This window comes from Chiloscyllium punctatum, chromosome 26, assembly GCF_047496795.1.
Source record: "Chiloscyllium punctatum isolate Juve2018m chromosome 26, sChiPun1.3, whole genome shotgun sequence".
NCBI lineage: Eukaryota > Metazoa > Chordata > Chondrichthyes > Orectolobiformes > Hemiscylliidae > Chiloscyllium > Chiloscyllium punctatum.
This window is the reverse complement of record NC_092764.1, coordinates 23707638-23728008: the sequence shown is the minus strand read 5'-3', so window position 1 is coordinate 23728008 and position 20371 is coordinate 23707638. Positions and strand designations below refer to the sequence as shown.

At 40.9% G+C, this 20371-nt stretch overlaps 1 protein-coding gene across 1 annotated transcript in view; it reads left to right on the top strand.

The window, feature by feature from the left end:
• cdh13 (cadherin 13, H-cadherin (heart)) overlaps positions 1-20371 on the top strand; it is a 1093338-nt gene that overhangs the window by 1029094 nt on the left and 43873 nt on the right. The window contains exon 11 of the mRNA XM_072595947.1: positions 15083-15225. Within this exon, the coding sequence (XP_072452048.1) occupies positions 15083-15225 (143 nt within the window). The remainder of the gene's footprint in view (positions 1-15082; positions 15226-20371) is intronic.

The window sequence follows — 20371 nt, the reverse complement described above, 5'->3', positions numbered from 1 at the left end:
CCTAAGGGGCAACTTTTTCACACAGAGGGTGGTACATGTATGGAATGAGCTGCCAGAGGAAGTGGTGGAGGCTGGTACAATTGCAACATTTAAAAGGCACCTGGTTGGGTATTTGAATAGGAAGGGTTTGGAGGGATTTGGGCTGGGTACTGACAGGTGGGACTAGATTAGGTTGGGATATCTGTTCCGCATGGATGGGTTGGACCGAAGGGTCTGTTTCCATGCTGTACATCTCTATGACTCTATGACTCTAAGATGCATGTCAGGGCCCCATGGTAGTCCTGACTGCATGGGAATTGCCCAGTAAGTTTGAACTTCTGACGGGCAAATCCTTGCTCACTGGGACTCTTCAAAAAAAATCTCTGATTCTAAGTTTGACTGGAGATGTTAGACTAACACTCACCACCCAACCTGACTAGCCCATGTCCCTGGCCTAGCAACAGCTCTTGAACTGACTGACCCCATCCACCTATCTTCCTACTGCTTGCTGCCCACCACCCTACCTATGTGCCACAGCTACTCGTGCCCATTTACAAGCATGGGAGCATGATAAGATATTCAGACAGTCCAGCTCACATCACAAGTCTAGATTATACTTAACGTCAATGTTCATGCTATTTTCCTAATTACCTCCATATCCCTTGATATCATTAGTGTCCAGAAAACTTTCAGTATTTATCTTAAAACTACTCAATGACTAAACTTTCATAGGACTTGGAGGTTAAAAGAAATCATTGTCCTGTGGATACAGAGATCTCTCCTCATCTCAGTCTAAATAGATTGCCCCTTATTCTAAGACACTTCCCCATGCATTATGACAATCCACAACCCACCTCAGCCAAGGAAAATATCCTTCCAACATTCACTCTGTCTAGAGACTTGGAAAGTTTGGCAGTTTTGACACAGTCAGTTGCCCACTGAAACTCTCCGACTGAAAATTTCCTGTGCATTCCTGAAAAAGCCAGGCTCAAAAGACCCTGTCAGAAATGTCAAAATGTATTGTGCTGCAGAAAGTGTCTCCCATGAGGAGGAGCATGGGGCATCCTAAAGCCTAACCTAGGCAGGGCAGGAGTGGATGACTGACCTCCTGGTCCACTGCTGGGGGGACACCTCCGGCAGATAGCCTTTCCCAACACCGAGGGAGCTTCCCATCAATGGCCGTTGATTGACTTGTGACTGACCACAGGTGGGTGGCTATTCTACCCAAGACTCTGGCCTCCCGGGCCAGGATAATAAGTGTGACTACTTACTTTTGTACAGCACCAATCATAACTATCAAGCATCCTTATGCACTTTAGAGAGTACTTTTGTAGTGTAATCACTGTTACAATTTAGGAAACATGACCCCAATTTGTGCACAGCAATGTTGCACGAACAACAGTCAGGATAAACATTTTGTGACCTTGACTCAGAGATAAATGTTGGCCAGACACCCTCCTGTGATCTTCTTTGAAGTAGAATTTGCATCCATCTAAAAGGGTAGATGCAGTCTTGGTTTGACATCATATCCAAAAGCCAGCATCTCCAACAGTGTAGCACTCCCTCTTTACTGCACAGAAGTGCTTGCCTTGATTGTGCTCATGTCTTGGTGTGGAGGTTGCACCGAGAATGCTGTGACTCAGGTGAGAGTGTTGCTGATTGAACGTAACATGCTGAACAAAATTTGATTGAACATTGAAAAGAGAAAAAACATTAACTCTCACAAAGTATGGATCAAATGATAGGCAGATTTAGAGATTTATTCACATTACATCTTAATTTAGTATGAGAATTATCTTTTCCTTTTCTTTGCATCTGATATGGATTGTCTGGCCTTCAGAATCCAATTTTAATATAAAGTGAAAAGCCAAGACACAGTTTACTCAAAATACCAAAAGCAGAACTTACAAATGCCAACAATGATTTTTATGCACTGGAGAACACAGCAATTTATCAGAGAGGAACACAGCTTATCATGTTGGGCATCTCATTTCATTGAAGTATACTAAATCATACATGGGTTACAGTGTACTAGAAGTACATTATCCTTCAGTGCTTAAAGCTGAACCAGTTTTGCTAATTATTCCATGATTACTGTCAAACAGTGACAAAACTTGAAACGTTGTTTTCTATGCTTGCTTATTTACCTTCAACTCAATTCCAAGTTGTTTATATCAATATGGATTTATGCAAATAGCAAGATAGCAACTGGCTGGGGAACCAGCCCTAAACAATAAGATTATGTTTGGGATTAAATGAATATAAATTACTCCAGTGTAATCAATCAAATTCTGTCAAACATATATTGCCAACTTTATATAACAAGGCTGCCATAAAAATTGTAACATTTAATTAGAAACAGTCTTGATTTCCCTCAACGGTTTGGTTTATCGCAGGAAGCAGGGAGTGGCTGCCCCAATTTGTTGAGTCAAAATGTATATGTAATTAGGTCTGCCTCCAGCATTCGGAATCCAGCATTATGTGTCCTTTAGTGTAATAGTGGATTATCACAGGCAGGGTAATAGTTCATTTATTGCAGCTCTTTAGAAGCATCAAGAAGACAAAGGAAATGAATATGTTTCCTATTGGTCAGTTTAGGAAAGCAGTCGAAGAATCCCTTTAGGTGTGCTAATAGGAATTGTTTTTTGAGGTAAACTGAGAGAAGTGGCTTCTGACTGTCACTTGCATTTAGATAGTAATTTAGAACTGGATTGCATGCACCAATTTAAAGGGAGAAATGAAAATAAATTCCAAAGACCATTTTAGGTGTGAGTTGATCTCGCTCTATTTCTCTTGATTTTCCACCCCTGTATCACCGAGTATTTATGAAGAAAATCCAGATCAATGCTTAAAAAAAACCTCTGAAACACCCCAATCTTGCTGTGCAATGTCAAAATTCAAGATTTTCAGAAAATTATGATCAGAATGGAATGTATCCTCATTGCAACATGTAGTCCTTTGAATATCTTTGCAACTGTATTTTTGTACAACTGTAAATTACATAACCTTCCTCTGTACTCACATTCAGTGTTTTCAGATATGTCTTTTACAAGAGAATGAAGCAAAATTCAAGAAATGTGATAGCACCGTAATAAATTACCAATCCAACTTAGAGCAGGGGCATGGATATTTTTACTGTCCTTTTAAAGCTAGCATTGGGATATCTTATAAAAGTTAATCTAATCAATATTGTATGGTTAGGTTCCATTCGCTTGTTTATCAGAAGACTTTAACCTATGGCAGAAGGCACAATATTGTTATTCTTCATTAGAAGAGTGAAATTATCTGTTTCCCATGTTATTATGCACAGACAATGAGTACAGTCTTTAGCCCATCTTAAGTTAGAATTATAGAGTGCCTACAGTATGGAAGTAAGCCATTAGGCCCATTGAGTCTATACCAACCCTCCGAAGAGCATCGCACTCAGACCCAACCCCCTACCCTATCCTTATAACCCTGCATTTCCCATTTATAATTCACCTAGCCTGCACATCTTTGGACACTGTGGGCAATTTAGCATGGCCCTTCCGCATAACCTACACAGCTTTGGACTATGGGAAGGAACCAGAGCACTCAGAAGAAACCCACGTAGACAGTGGGAGAATGTGCAAACTCCACACAGACCGCCACCTGTGGGTGAAATTGAATCCAGATCCCTGGCACTGTGAGGCAGCAGTGCTAACCACTCAGCCACCAGGCCACCCAAAATGAGGTTGAAGGGCAGAGGGATAAATGGGCCAGGGGCAAGCATGAAAACTTGAATCAGGTAGTTCTCAGCCACCGAGGTTAAGGAACTAAGGGCAAAAACTACATCACCATTTCTGGAAGGGTATAAATACAGAAGTGTCTATTGTAATGTGCTCAGATACCCCTTATTGTGAGAAGTTCACAAAAAAAGTGACAAAAATATAACAGCAGAATTTTGTTTAAGGAATATTATTTTGGCCACTAACTGAACCATTAGCTACCATTTGTCAGGCAGCAATTGTTTCCATATTTCTAGCTAGAAAGGCATCAGCCAATACAATAACAAATGAAAAATGTTTGATGTCTTAGGTATACTTCAAAGAGGTATTATACCCCTACACACAAATAAGGGGTCTATTACTTAATGGATGACTTGATTTCAAGACTACCTAACTCCCAGTCATTTCTCACTTCATACGTACAAGACAAGCTTTTAAAATGTACCTGCCCGACGGGTCGTTGGGCGGGATAAGGTTTCCATGCCATGTCCATGCCATATAAGGAGGTCCAAGACCCAACATCTCTGGTCTCTTGGACCTTGTCACCAGTGACAGTATATATATTCAACCCAGAACAGATATTTCCAAATTCCTGGCCATGCTACATGCCGAATCAGAAATAAAACATGGGATTACTCAACAGATTGGCCTCCATTCGCCATGACCAGGGCCTCCAAGCCCTCCGTTTTTTCCTCTCCAGACGTCCCCAACAGTACCCTCCCACTGACACTCTCATTCATTTGGCCGAACTGGTCCTCACCCTTAACAATTTCTCCTTTGAATCCTCCCACTTCCTCCAGACCAAAGGTGTAGCCATGGGCACACGTATGGGCCCCAGCTATGCCTGTCTCTTTGTTGGCTATGTAGAACAGTTGATCTTCCGTAATTACACCGGCACCACTCCCCACCTCTTCCTCCGCTACATTGATGACTGCATTGGCGCCACCTCGTGCTCCCGTGAGGAGGTTGAGCAATTCATCAACTTCACCAACACATTCCACCCTGACCTTAAATTTACCTGGACTATCTCTGACACCTCCCTCCCCTTCCTGGACCTCTCGATCTCCATTAGTGACGACCGACTTGACACTGACATTTTTTACAAACCCACTGACTCCCATAGCTACTTGGATTACACCTCTTCCCACCCTATCTCTTGCAAAAATGCCATCCCGTATTCCCAATTTCTCCGCCTCCGCCGTATCTGCTCCCAGGAGGACAAGTTCCACCATAGGACACACCAGATGGCCTCCTTCTTTAGAGACCGCAATTTCCCTTCCCACGTGGTTAAAGATGCCCTCCAACGCATCTCGTCCACATCCCGCACCTCCGCCCTCAGACCCCACCCCTCCAACCGTAACAAGGACAGAACGCCCCTGGTGCTCACCTTCCACCCTACAAACCTTCGCATCAACCAAATCATCCGCCGACATTTCCGCCACCTCCAAAAAGACCCCACCACCAGGGATATATTTCCCTCCCCACCCCTTTCCGCCTTCCGCAAAGACCGTTCCCTCCGTGACTACCCGGTCAGGTCCACCCCCCCCTACGACCCACCCTCCCATTCTGGCACTTGCCCCTGCCACCGCAAGAACTGTAAAACCTGCGCCCACACCTCCTCCCTCACCTCTATCCAAGGCCCTAAAGGAGCCTTCCACATCCATTAAAGTTTCACCTGCACATCCACCAATATCATTTATTGTATCCGTTGCTCCCGATGTGGTCTCCTCTACATTGGGGAGACTGGGCGCCTCCTAGCAGAGCGCTTTAGGGAACATCTCCAAGACACCCGCACCAATCAACCAAACCGCCCCGTGGCCCAACATTTCAACTCCCCCTCCCACTCTGCCGAGGACATGGAGGTCCTGGGCCTCCTTCACCGCCGCTCCCTCACCACCCGACGCCTGGATGAAGAAGGCCTCATCTTCCGCCTCGGAACACTTCAACCCCAGGGCATCAATGTGGACTTCAACAGCTTCCTCATTTCCCCTTCCCCCACCTCATCCTAGTTTCAAACTTCCAGCTCAGTTACTGTCTCCTTGACTTGTCCGACCTGCCTATCTTCTTTTCCACCTATCCACTCCACCCTCTCCTCCTTGACCTATCACCTTCATCTCCTCCCCCACTCACCCATTGTACTCTATGCTACTCTCTCCCCACCCCCACCCTCCTCTAGCTTATCTCTCCATGCTTCAGGCTCACTGCCTTTATTCCTGATGAAGGGCTTTTGCCCGAAACGTTGATTTCGCTGCTCGTTGGATGCTGCCTGAACTGCTGTGCTCTTCCAGCACCACTAATCCAGATTGGACGAGGTATACAGATGTAATTTTTTTTTCCACAATTTTGAAGTAATACATTCTTTTTTTCTATTATTCCTTTATGTATTATTCCTTCCCATATAAACTTGTGACATAATAAGGTTTATCACCTATGTAAACCTCTGACACTGCAATTGCATTTTTCTGCCAGTGATTTTAATGCACAGTTTGCACAGGTGGTAAACCTTATTATGTCACGAGTTTATATGGGAAATTTCCATTACTAATCTGGACATTGAAATTTATCGTGGAAATGTTTCCAAAATAAATATGGATTTTATAGATTAAATTCAAATTAATTTGGAACAGCAGTTAAAAATAAATTGACGGCAGAACAGAGTAAGTGTTCCATACCAAATAATCGAACTGAAATTGCATAAAAGAGAAATACAGCAATTTGATAAAGGTTTGGATTTTGTGCTCCTGATTCAGGATTGCATGGAGTTTAATGGGAACATAAAAGAGTAGATGGAGCATGGATCTGGTGTCACATCCACAATTCCCATTTCAGCAGCAAAAGAATACAGCTGGTTGGGAAACCAGACTGCTGCTGGTCATAAATTGCAGCACATTCTGGTAGAGGTCATTTTAGAACATCTGTAATGTTTAGTGAGGCAATGCATCTTGGAAGCTTTAATTTCTAAGTCATGGCAGGTGGGTGAAGACATGAAATATGGAAAGAAGTAGGAGGAGTACAAAATGTCAGTTAAAATGGTGCATCTCCCTTTACCTTCCATCATGAAATGCTACAGCCTGAGTTACGCCTACATTTCCGAGAGTCAAAAAAAAGATTGAACATTACTTCATGTAATTGTTACTTCTGACAACTGGTGAGTAGCCAAGTGAAAGTATACCATTGTAGAAGTGGAATAGTCTTCAAATGCATTAGAATTAATAAAAAATTATATTCTGCAAACAACAACTACAATTATTACAAATGAACAGTGCTCATACTTTCTTTTAACGATGATATTGTACAATTAGCCCTGACGCTTTGCAATAATAAGCTATTGGAATTTGTCATGCTTTGATTTTCCAATATTTGATCCTGTAAAATAACATAAATGATCTTTCCTATAACCACCAAAATCATATTTCATAGTTTTCATATCTGTGCCATTTTCATAAAATATATTGGCAAAATATTAAATGGTTCTTGTGGCTGGAGAAGCGCCAGAAGGTTTTTGGCCCATTATGGGTTGTTAGTCACGTGATGCATATCGTTTTAAGGCATGCACAGGATCCTTACATCATGCCAGTGACAGCTTTAATTTATCAAGCACAGCTTGACTAGAACTGCCACATATTGACCTTCCAGTAATGCACTGTGTACTGCCGTATGAACTGGTATGGAGAAAATAACATCAAATTGCCAATAGGAATGTTTCTCTCTCAATCTATATTCATTAAAGATATATCATAGCCAGATTATGATAAATTGACAGCAATTGGTTTATTACTTTCATTCTGTTCAAAAGATACCTTGCGAACACCAAACATTCAATTAAAACAAATTCTAAAATCTTCCCAAAGCATGGATGCTAAGCTTTAGAAATAATGTATTTTCTATGTTTCTGTTTCTCCTTGCCATAATTTCCATCAGTGTCACTTATTTATCTTGGTGAATATTTGAAGGCACTTCTGCGGTGTTACCTGTAACTCCCAGGCCCACTTAACTGTTTATGCACCATATTAAGAAAGAAAGATGTCTGTTAATATAGCATTATTGACCTTAAGGTGTCTTGTTTTTCACACAAAGAATTGTTAACTCCTCTATTGAAGGTAGGTGAAGGTAATATTTTCGGATCATTAGTCTATTTGTTAACAATGTATTTGAGAATCTAATTGGAAAATTTCAGTAAAATTTGGTAAAGAGTCCTTTGGAAGACAGGATAAATTGATTTTTTTTAGAATGTTGTGGATTGTTTAATTTGGTCATTATTTTAGAATATTATGTATTGTCTCAGCTTCTGTGATGGAATTTGTTAATGTTAATTATGAACGGAATGTTCAGAACAGATTATTGGATGCAATCTGGGATAAAGCCATGTCAGTGAGATAGAGTTTCTTAATTTTAATAAAGGCCCTTTTTCAGCCTTGTTATCATGCTGGGCAGGGGAAAAATCTCAAGGGACGGATGCATCACTATAGCAACATTGAGTTAAGACAGTGTAGTGCAGGTATCCACTCTGAGTATCCTTTTGAGTCACTGAAGTGTGATCACTGCTATAACAACATTCAATATGAATATAGCATGCTCCCTAAAACAGTAAGAGATGATCAGATAATCTATTCTTGATGGGCTACACAGAGGCCAGTGAACCATGGAGAATTCCTCTGATTTTCATGAGATAATGTCATAGAACTTCTTACGTCCTCCTGAGAAGGCAGACCGGAGCAGGTTTAATATCCTGTCCACAAGACAATACTTCTGGCCATGAAGCATCTTCTCAGTATTGCACAAGAATGTCAATCTGGTTTATATTGACAAATAGTAAATAAAAGAGGAATATGTTGGATGCTGGAGATCTAAAAAAAGCAAAAGACTGAATTTACCAAGGAATAACAAACTTTCACAGACCCTGCTTTAGAATAGAACAGAATAGCCTTTATTGTCATGTGCATGTGAGTGCAGTGAAAAATTTTTTAGTGTTGCCACTTTGGCGCTATCTTAGGTACTGGGTATCTAGGTACAGATACTTTAAGTATTTGTTACAGAATTGAAAGAGTAAAAAAAGTTTAACATAGGAATACAAATTTTAAAAGGTACTCATCTGACACAAAGTCCAGATTAAGAATAAAAGTATTTTTGCAAAGTACTCAAATTCTAGTCCTTTTCACTGAGTCCATACCCACCAAACTTCAGAACGCAACACGCACTGGCCTCTGGCCTAGACTCACTTTGAGGACTTGTCTCCCAGGCTGGCATGGGCTCAGACTGCCTCCCACTAGGGGGTCTGACCCACGACCCACCTCCGGGACTCGCCTCCAGGATTCACCTCTGGGACTCACCTATCGGACTTGTCTCCTGCTCAGTATGGTCTCGTGTGCTGGGCTGGACTTGGACTCACCTCCATTCCATATTCCCTCTAGATAAGTTTAAGAAGTTAAAAGTTGTGGAGGGATGGAAGAAAAACTGCAGAAAAGAGAAGATAAAAAGAAAGAAAAAGGAAAAAGAACTGGTGAAGTCAAGGTGCTCCAGCTGGAGCGACCTACTCTGAGACTTGCCATCTTGAACTTTGAACATCTTGTCATGCTTTACCACAAAAGTAGGAGATTGCACTCCCTCAGAAATGTGGAGCCATACAATTCCAACAATTCTTTTGTAGCACAAAACTGGGAATACATCCAGGGACGTTATTTGGGTGGAACTGAGAAATAAGGAAGGGATGATCACCTTATTAGGTTTTTACTGCAGACCCCCCCAATAGTTAGTGGGAAATTTAGAAACAAATTTGTAAGGAGATCTCAGTTATCTGTAAGAATAATAGGGTGGTTGTGGTAGGGAATTTTAACTTTCCAAACATCGACTAGGACTGCCATAGAGTTTAGGGCTTGAATGGAGCGGAATTTGTTAAGTGTGTACAAGAAAACTTTCTGATTTAGTATGTAGATGTACCAACTAGCAAAGGTGCAAAGTTTGACCTACTGTTGGGAAAAAATGCAGGGCACGTGATTAAAATGTCAACAGGGGAGCACTTTGGGGCCAGTGACCATAATACGATTAGTTTTAAAATAGTGATGGAAAAGGATAGACCGAATCTAAAAGTTAAAGTTCTAAATTGGAGGAAGGCCAATTTTGACAGTCTTAAGGGGTGGATGTTTGCAGATAAGGGATGGCTGGAACGCCTTCAAAAATTAGATAACGAGAGTCCAGACAAAGTATGTTCCTGTTAGGGCGAAGGAAAAGGCTGGTACGTGTAAGCAATGCTGGGCGACTGGAGAAATTGTGGTTTTGGTCAAGAGTAAGAAGGAAGCATATGGCAGGTGTAGACAGCAGAGATTGAGTGATTCCCTAGTAGAGTATAAAAACAGTAGGAGTATACTTAAGAGGGAAATCAGGAGGGCAAAAAGGGGACATGAGATAGTTTTGGCAAACAGGTTTAAGGAGAATCCAAAGGGATTCTACAAATACATTAAGGACAAAAGGGTCACTAGGGAGACAATAGAGCCCATTAAAGATCGGCAAGACCGCCTTTGTATGAAACTGCAGGTGATAGGGGAGATACTAAACAAATACTTTGCATCAGTGTTTACTGTGGAGAAGGACATGGAAGATATAGAATGTGGGGCATAAATAACAACATCTTTAAAAATGTCCATATTACAGAGGCGGAAATGCTGGATGTCTTAAAACGCATAAAAGTTGATAAGTCCCAGGACTTGATCAGGTATACCCTAGAACTCTGTGGGAAGCTAGGGAAGAAATTAACACTCCCTTGCTGAGATATTTGTATCATTGATAGTCACAGGTGAGGTGCCAGATGACTGGACGTTGGTTAACATGATGCCACTATTTAAGAGAGGTGTTAAGGAAAAGCCAGGGAACTATAGACTGGTTAGCCTGACAGAAGTGGTGGGCAAGTTGTTGGAGGGAAACCTGAGGGACAGGATTTACATGTATTTGGAAAGTCAAGGACTGATTAAGGATAGTCAACAGTCATGCACAACATTCTTTGTGCGTGGGAAATCATATCTCACAAACTTGATTGAATTTTTTGAAGAAGTATCAAAGAGGATTAACGAGAGCAGAGTGGTAGATGTGATCATTATGGACTTCAGTAAGGCGTTTGACAAGGTCCCTCATGGTAGACCATATGAAATGGAGGGAGAACTAGCCATTTGGATACAGAAATGGCTTGAAGATAGAAGACAGAGGGTGGTGATGGAAGGTTACTTTTCAGACTGGAGGCCTGTGACCAGCAGTGTTAATCAAGGATCAGTGCTGGTCCACTGCTATTCATTATTATTAATTTGCTGAACAAAGAGACCTTGGAATGCAGATTCATACTTTCTTGGAAGTGGATACACAAGTAGATAGGATAGTGAAAAAGGCATCTAATATGCTTGCCTTTATTGGTTAGTGCATTGAGTATAGGAGTTTAGAGGTCATGTGGTTGTACAGGACATCGTTTAGGCCAAAATTGGAATATTGCATTCAGTTCTGGTCTCACTCTGATAGGAAGGATGTTGTGAAACTTGAAAGGGTTCAGAATGCAAGGATGTTGCCAAGTTTGAGGGTTTGAGCTAGAGGAAGAGGATGAATAGGCTGGGCTGTTTTCCCTGGAGCGTGGAGGCTGAGGAGTGGCCTTATAGGGGTTTATGGACGCAATCATCCCAACGCCCACAAACGGAGCTGCATAATGACATTATTTCAATGAGCTACATCACACTGCAGCACCCAAGAACTACAGAAAGCAGAAGAAAAATATCTGTACAATGTTTTCAAGAAAAACGGGTATCCAGTAAACACAATTTGCCAATTCCTCAGAAACAAACCTAAACAAGCAGACACAATGCAACCAAATATTATAGCCACATTACCTTACATCAAAGACATATCAGAAATGACTTCCAGACTACTCAGACCCCTTGGCATCATGATAGCCCACAAACCTACCAACACACTTAAACAGCGACTAATGAACCTAAAGGATCCAATAGATTCCACCAGCAAAACTGACGTTATTTACAAGATACCATGCAAGAACTGTAAAAAACACTACATTGGATAAACTAGCAGGAAACTTGCCACCAAGATACGTGAACACCAACTGGCCACCAAAAGATATGTCCCACTATCACTAGTTTCTATACATACAGACAAAGAAGGACACCATATTGGGACAACACACACATCCTAGGACAGGCGAAACAAAAACGTGCACAAGACTTCTTAGAGGCATGGCATTCTAACTGAACTTCATCAGTAAACACATCGATTTAGACCCTATATATCTTCCCTTTAGAAAAAGAACCGGAAATGACATCACCCACCTTAAGAAACCAAACCTATAAATATAGAGGCGAGACATACCGCCAGAGAATCTCACTGATGATGTTACCTAGTTTGGTGACGATACATCTGAAAACAAACCTTCAAGCTCAGCAAGCTAACTTACTGACTTATCATCAACCTGAGCTACACATCTTCTCAAAAATCGCTAAGAGGTTTATAAAATCATGAGGATATGGATAGAGTAAACAGACAAGGTCATTTCTCTAGGGTTGAGGAATCCAAAACTAGAGAGCATATTCTAATGTGACGGGGAAAGATTTAAAATGGACCTAAGGGGCAATCTTTTCATACAGCATGTGGTATTTGTATGGAATGAGCTGCCAGAGGACGTGGTGGAGGCTGGTACACTTACAGCATTTAAAAGGCATCTGGATGGGGACATGAATAGGAAAGATTTAGAGGGATCTGGGCCAAATGGTAGCAAATGGGAGTAGATTAATTTAGGATATCTGGTTGGCATGGACATATTGGACCAGAGGGTCTGTTTTTGTGCTGTTTTTCTCTGTGACTCTATAACAAGCCACACTCTCTTTTCACAGCAATGAGCTGTGCCAGAATCTGAAATGTTAAGGTCCTGACAGTCATTTTCACAGCTGATGTCAAAGTGTGAGTACATTAAGTAAGTGTGATGTTAAGGTGCTGAATGGGTAGAAGCTAAGTAGAGTGCCAGGTGGGGAGGGTTTGTGTGCCAGGAGTAGGATGCTAAATGAGTAGTGGATATGATATCAGACTAGAAGGATGCCAGCTGGGGAGGGAGCCACGTGCCAGGAAGGTAGGGTGCTAGATGAGTAAGGCTTAGTGTGCAAGGTGACAGGTTAAGTGATGTACGTTTAGGGCAAATTTTAATGGATGGGAGAAATTGGGTCAGGCAGAGAGGTGAAGTATCATATCTGGCCATTTGGGTCTGGCAGTGGAGGGGTATGATAGAGGAGAGTGGTTGGGTCGGGTCCAAGTTAGGGTTATGGTTTGGGTTAGATCAGATTGGGTCTTGTGGAGCTGTGGGGGTGGGGGTAGTGGGAAAGGTGGTGCTCAGGCCTGGTCAGGCCAGGCCCAGGGGGATTGGTCTGGTTGCTTTAGGGCCTGGTCCAAACCAGGCCACATTAGGGAAGGGGTATTTGAGGGTCTCAGTGTGGGATCAGATCAAGATCTGGAAGTTTAGGTCTCAGGGATGTATAGTTGGGGATATATGAGGTAAGTCTGGGATCAGTTTAGTTGTTCCTTTTTAAATTCAGTTTGTGGGATGTGAGCGCATGACTATGGCAGATTATTGCTTGCCCCATCTGTGAGACAGCTCTCCCAATTTTAGCACTAGCCCCAGATGTTCATAGGGTGGTCTTTGCAGGGTCAACATGGCTGTTTCTGCCATTGTCTTTTCTAGTGCTTCGATCGATGAGGGGCGATCTATCCGGTTTCATTTCTTTGAGACTTTGTAATGGTTGGCACAACTGAATGGCTTACTTGGCCATTACTTGAGGGCAATTGAGGGTCAATCACATTGTTATGAAGTTGGAGTCACATGTAGGTCATACAAGGTGAGGATGGCAGATGTCGTCCCTCTGAAGGGCATTAGTCCACCAATTGACATTGGTTTTATGGTCATCAGTAGATTCTTAATTCCAGACTTTTTATTATTGAACTCAAATTTCAAATTGAACTCGGATCCCCAGAACATTCGCTGAGTTTCTGGATTAATAGTCGAGCAATGATACTATTAAGCCATCATCTTCCCTCCACATTGCTCAGGAGTTACACTGGGTATTTAAAAATAAAATATTTCCTGAGTAACTATTTCACTTACTTCCGTCAGAACTTCTGAAGTCTCCAATTTAAATTGAAACTTTGTGGGTTCCAGGAAATTTCCACAGGACAATCCCTTCAGAATCTGCCACAATGAGAACTCCAAGCACAACTCACATCTATGCTGGAATAATAACTCTCTGACCATCGGAAAATCTGTATTGAACGTTTCACCTGTTCCGAAAAATACCACATTGGACTCAGAACATTAGCTGTTTCTCTCACAACAGCTGCTACCAGATCTGCAGAATTTCTCCAACATTTTCATTCTTTTGTATTACATAATATGCTTAAATTTCTAGTGTACAACTTGAATTCATAACCTTCTGACTCAGTAGTTAACAACGTGTTCATCCAAAATGTTCAACTTTCTCACAAGAATGAAATCTGTTCAGCCTTTCTCTGTATCCTTGATGCTGATCAGTAGAATAATATTGCTTTACAATGCTAGATTAAAATCTGTTTAACTGGAAATGAGCGCAGTAAGGCATGTTATCATTTTTTTTATTCCATAACTAGAATTGGTCATTGTTTTCTAAATGTCAACAGGATATTAGAAATAGCAGACTGTTTTATTAACAGCCAAATGGTATGGTTCAAAGTGTTTGCATAATTTGGAATACACAATAAAAGGAAACTCTCTTTTCCTTTGGAAATGCATCTTAGGTGTTGCTCAGATAAACGGATCTTCATGATTCTGTTGTGTGAGCAAACCTGAATGCAAACAGTGTTAACCAATGACATAGGCAAGGTCATAAATTACTGCAGTATGTTGCATAGTATTACTAGTGCATACCAATAGCACACTCATAACTTAAATAAATCATTGCCAATTTGCAACTATTGCAATTCCGCGGGCTTAAAGGCTTGGATACAGTTGGATTAATTTTCTGAACACAAAATTGACAGATGACTTTGTGCTGGTTCCCTTTTCTGTTCACTTTGTTTTTTTCTCATGAGTTCCAAGTTCAAATATAATTGCTTTGGGTACAAAAAGTAACTAAAAGGTTATAGATATGGTTTAACATGCATTGCATAGTTTAGATAACATTGCGCATTAATAGCTCAGAAACAAGCAGAGATAAGAATGAGGGGAGAGGACACTTGGGAACTCACAGGGGAAATTTCAACTATTGTCACTTAGATTGAAGTATTTAATATGTGTCTCTGCCCTTTTAAAATAAATCTGCAAGATAATGGCATTGACGTTTTGCCTTTTTCAGGTTTGCACAGTTTCAGGATCCTGCTGGCTGGCTGACTATCAATCCTGCAAATGGCACAGTTACAACCAAAGCTGCCCTGGATCGAGAATCTCCTCATGTCCACAACAGTCAATACACATCCTTATTCCTTGCAATTGATAATGGTATGTAAAAATAAAAATATCTTCTAGCTACTGTTTCCCTCAAAGCAACCTGTGTTGGAAATGTATCTATGCTTTATTATGTTATGATGCTCCCGTGGTGCACTTGGTAACATTTCTCTGAGTGCATAAGACAACCTATGCAAACTGGTGTAAAGCAGTTAACACCAATATATATTTTGTTGAACCACATTTCTTATTGTTTTCCAAAAGACAGTAGGTCTCAGCACACTGAATACAACACAGGCTGTTGTATCTGACAACATTATGATAATTGTGATGACATGTGGTCCAGAACTAGCCATGTTCGCATCTGAGCTGGTTCTGTACAGCTGCAACATGGCATCTACCTGACACTGTAAAACATTGCCTAGAAATGTGCTGTCCACAAAAATTAGGTCAAATCCATTTCAGCCAATCAGTCTACAGACAATTACATAACCAAGTGATGGACTGTACTGTCTGTAGTGCTCTGAAGTAATACTCATCAATGACCACCATTACTCATCAATAAGCTGGTACTCAGTTTTGGGTCTGACAGAAATACTCAGCTTTAGAAACTTGCTGCAAATGTGGGCAGCAAAGCTGATCTCAAGACTTGAGGAGAAAGTGACTTGACGTCATCGATACTTGTATGAGCGTAGTATCAAGTGGAGTTATACCAAGCACAAAGAAAGAAAGTTGTGGCCATAAGAGGAAAATTACCTCAGCCCCAGGAGGTTACTGAAGGAAAGTGATTGCCCTTAACATCAAGGCTATATTTGATCAAGTATGGTAACAAGGAACTCTGGCAAAACTGGATTCAATGGAAATCAGGGAAAACTCTCTGCTGGTTGGAGTTACACTTGGCAGAAAGGAACATGGTTGTGATTGTTAGAGGTCAGTCATCTCTGTTCCAGAACTTCTCTTTAGGAGTTCCACAGGGCAGTGTCATAGACCCAAGCTGTTTCATTGATGGGGATGTTTTCTGATGATTGCACAGTGTTCTGCACCATTTGCAACACCTCAGATACTGAAGCAGTCTCTGTCCAAATGCATCAAGATCTGGACAATATTCAGAGTTGGATTGACAAGTGGCAAGCAACATACGTGCCACACAAATGCTAGGTAGTAACCAACAAGAGAATCGAACAATCGTTGCTTAACATTCAATGTTACCATACAACACCATCAATATTTTGGGGGTTACCACTGACCAGAAACTGAATTAGACTAGCCATCTAAATGTTGAGAATACAAAAGCAAAAGCAAGTTAGAGGCTAGGAATCCTGCAACAACCTCCTGATTTCTCAAAGCCTATCTATTATCCTCGAAGCACACATTAAGAGTAGGATGAGATACTCCCCACTTGCTTGGATGAGAGCAGCTCCAACCACACTCAAGTATCTTGACACCATTCAGGAAAAAGCAGCCCACTTGATTGATACCATATCCACAAACATTCACTCTCTCCACCACCGATGCTCAGTGGCAGCCGCATGTACAATCTTTAGAATGCATTGGAGAATTTCATCAAGACTCCTTCGACAGCACCTTTCAAATCCTTGTGCAACACCATCTAGGAGAACAAAGGCAACACCTACACCATCACCTACAACTTCCACTCCAAGCCATCCATCATCCAGACATGGAAATATGTCCCCGTTCCTTCACTGTTGTTGGGCTAAAATCTTGGAACTCTCTCCCTTCATTGCATTGTGGATCAACCCACATCATATGGATATTGTCTCTCTGCATCCCCCAAGAGAGTCGGAAGGGGTAATTTGTTTTGCAGTTTTTAAGGAGGCATTGTAAATGCCTAGGTAGACCTTTAACAAGATGCCAACAAAGAGGCAAAGGAAAGCTGTATACTTATTTAAGTGGGATTAAGCCAAGAGTGGTTGTAGGACAGCAGGAAGGTTGAGTATTTGGAGAGCAGAATACTTGAAATGGGAGAATTAAAAGCAGCCAATGATATTAGAAAGGAAGAGAAAAAATAAGTCAACGGCAATGAGGGGTTAAATTTCTATTGAAAATTCCTTTTGTTTAAAGAGAAAGGTCATTCTGAGTAATGCACAAAAAAGCATGAGGTTAGCTGAAGTGGAAATAAAGAATTCTCAGAATAGAGAATGACTATTTACATCCAACGAACTTGTTTCCTACTCATGAATAATAGTTGTATCAACCTGCGTTTTCGTATGAAAATGATTGATAATTGCCTGTTTAGTCCAATTACATTGTTCATTTCAATAGTGTTTTTTTCCTAAATAACCTACACCGTAAATCTGTTTCTTCTGTATAAAATGTGTTTCTTAATTCAGATTAACTCACTAATATTTAACTTATGCCACTGCGTATTTTGGCCTTTTTCACAGTGGACAGTTTGACACATCTGTTCTAAAAGCGCTACTCACATCATAGAAAAACCTTTACAATATACCTGTGGAACTGGTAAAGATAATAATATATGTACAAAAGTGCAACAAAATAATCATTGATTTTATCAGTGCCACTATAACCTTAAAAATTCAATTAAATTGCTTCATAATCTCCTGTTCACCAAACATGAGCAGCTTTGTTTCTTAACATTTTCACTTCCCAAAAATTGTAGATATCGGATATCATAATGACTGCCTTGCCTCTGAACTTGCGCACTTGAGTTGTTTGTAAAAATACTGCTGTCAACAATTACGTGATTTCATTCTATGATGGTTGAATGTAGCTGATCTGTTCCTTCTGCTGCAAACACTCCACTTAGTTATCTTATTCAATAAATTGTAGAAGTGGTAATGGCTTATCATTATGATTTCTATAGCGATGCACAAACTAAAATATTTCAATGCTAGAATCAAAGGAATTTGCAACCATTTTGAAATGTTGCAAAGGTATTCTTCACATAGTACTTTAACAACTTTATAATTCCAAATTGATATTATATTTGCTGACTGAAAAGTTAAGAATTGATTATAATGTCAGCATTAATATCTCTGATAAAGTTTATAAAATGAATGTAAATAAATGCATGAACACTTGAGAGATTGGAGTTAAAAAGATCACATTTTATTCCACAGATACCTTGAACCACTTTACAGCAAATATGAAACAAAAGTTTTTGATATCGTGTACCATTAAATACTTTGTGTGGAACAAAATAGAGAGTGTACTTTCGACAGTAGTCACATTGCTGGTGGCTAATAGAAATTAAAGGACTAGCTGAAGCAACAATGTCACAGGGAAAATAATCTTTTGATATAATGTCCTTTGTTCTTAATAATGGTCTCTTAAATTACTGTTTAACTTCAACTGATTACTTTACATTTACATCAAAATCACTGATCTTTGTTACCACATAAATTATGTCTTTGAGGTACAGTTGCAACAATAAATTGTAGAATTGGAATATTGCCAAGTAAATCTCAAAGATTACAGATTGTGAATATTGCAAAATTCTGATCTGTTGATTGCACATTAAGGAAACTATTTAATCTCTACAATGACATCCATGTGATCCGCGTGCACTTTTGAGGTCAGTTGAGCAGATGCTGTGGTATAGCTCAGGTGCAGTGGCTGGTCATCGGAAATGTATTGAGGAAGCCATTTTGGAGCGTAGTGCTTAAGGTAATACCCCCTCTTTTTCATACAGGTTGAAACAGCACAGGATTGCAATTTCAAAGGATAATCAACTGTTTTTTTTTCCTGGGTATTGCTTCAATAGGGCTTAGAAGGGTGGGTTAGTAAATTTGCGGACGACACTAAGGTCGGTGGAGTTGTGGATAGTGATGAGGGATGTAGTAGGTTGTAGAGAGACATAGATAGGATGCAGAGCTGGGCTGAGAGGTAGCAAATGGAGCTTAATGTGACAAGTGTGAGGTGATACACTATGGACGGAGTAATCGGAATGCAAAGTACTGGGCTAATGGTAAGATTCTTGGGAGTGCAGATGAGCAGAGAGATCCCGGTATCGATGTACACAGATCCCTGAAAGTTGCCACCCAGATTGACAGGGTTGTTAAGAAGGCATACAGTGTCTTGGCCTTTATTAATAGAGGGATTGAGTTTCGGAACCAGGAGGTTATGCTGCAGCTGTATAAATCTCTGGTACGTCTACACTTGGGTATTGTGTTAAGTTCTGGTCACTGCATTATAAGAAGGATGTGGAAGCTTTGGAAAGGGTGCAGAGGAGATTTACTAGGATGATGCCTGGTATGGAAGGAATGTCTTACAAGGAAAGGCTAAGGGCCTTGAGGCTGTTCTCGTTAGAAAGAAGAAGGTTGAGAGGTGACTTAATAGAGACATACAAGATAATCAGAGGGTTAGATAGGGTGGACAGGGAGAGCCTTTTTCCAAGTATGGGGACGGAAAACATTAGAGGACATAACTTTAAAGTGAGGGGAGATAGGTATAAGACAGATGTCAGAGGTAGTTTCTTTACTCAGAGAGTAGTAAGGGTATGGTATGCTTTGCCTGCAACGGTGGTAGATTCGCCAAGTTTAAGTGCATTTAAGTCGTCATTGGACAGGCATATGGACGTACATGGAATAGTGTAGGTGGGATGGGCTTCAGATTAGTATGACAGGGCGGCGCAACATCGAGGGCCGAAGGGCCTGTACTACACTGTAATGTTCTATGTTCTATGTTTATTTCTTTCTATTATCATTTCACATTGTTGATCTGTACAGGATATGGTGTGATTGGTGTTCAGGAATTTTGGGAGACTTCAAGACTTCTGCATAGACCAGTTGCTCGGAAACATAGAATACAGAATGCTTGTGGGGAAAAAAAAACAGAGGGCACTCAGAGAAAGATAAGTGCTGGAAGAGGGAGAAGGAATTGGAAGAGGAGGTGTGAGACCAGCTCACACCTCCTCAAAGCAAGAGCCTACATCCACACTGGGTGTTCAGGTCCAAATCACCTTTTGGAATGTCAGTGCAAAAATGTCAGTACATTTACATCTACACTTCAATAAGGATTCCCAAACTTAAATCTTCCACCAACCGCAGCCACAGTTTGCTCCCTTAGAACAGGACAGTGATTCTGTTGCCAATGGCCTTGAAGTTACATGATAGTGATGACCTTTGCTATGTTGTGCTCCTTCCACACAGGAGTAGGTGATATTTACAATCTTTCCTCCAATGTTATGTAAGGGAGTCACTGAGGCACTCTGTTCAAA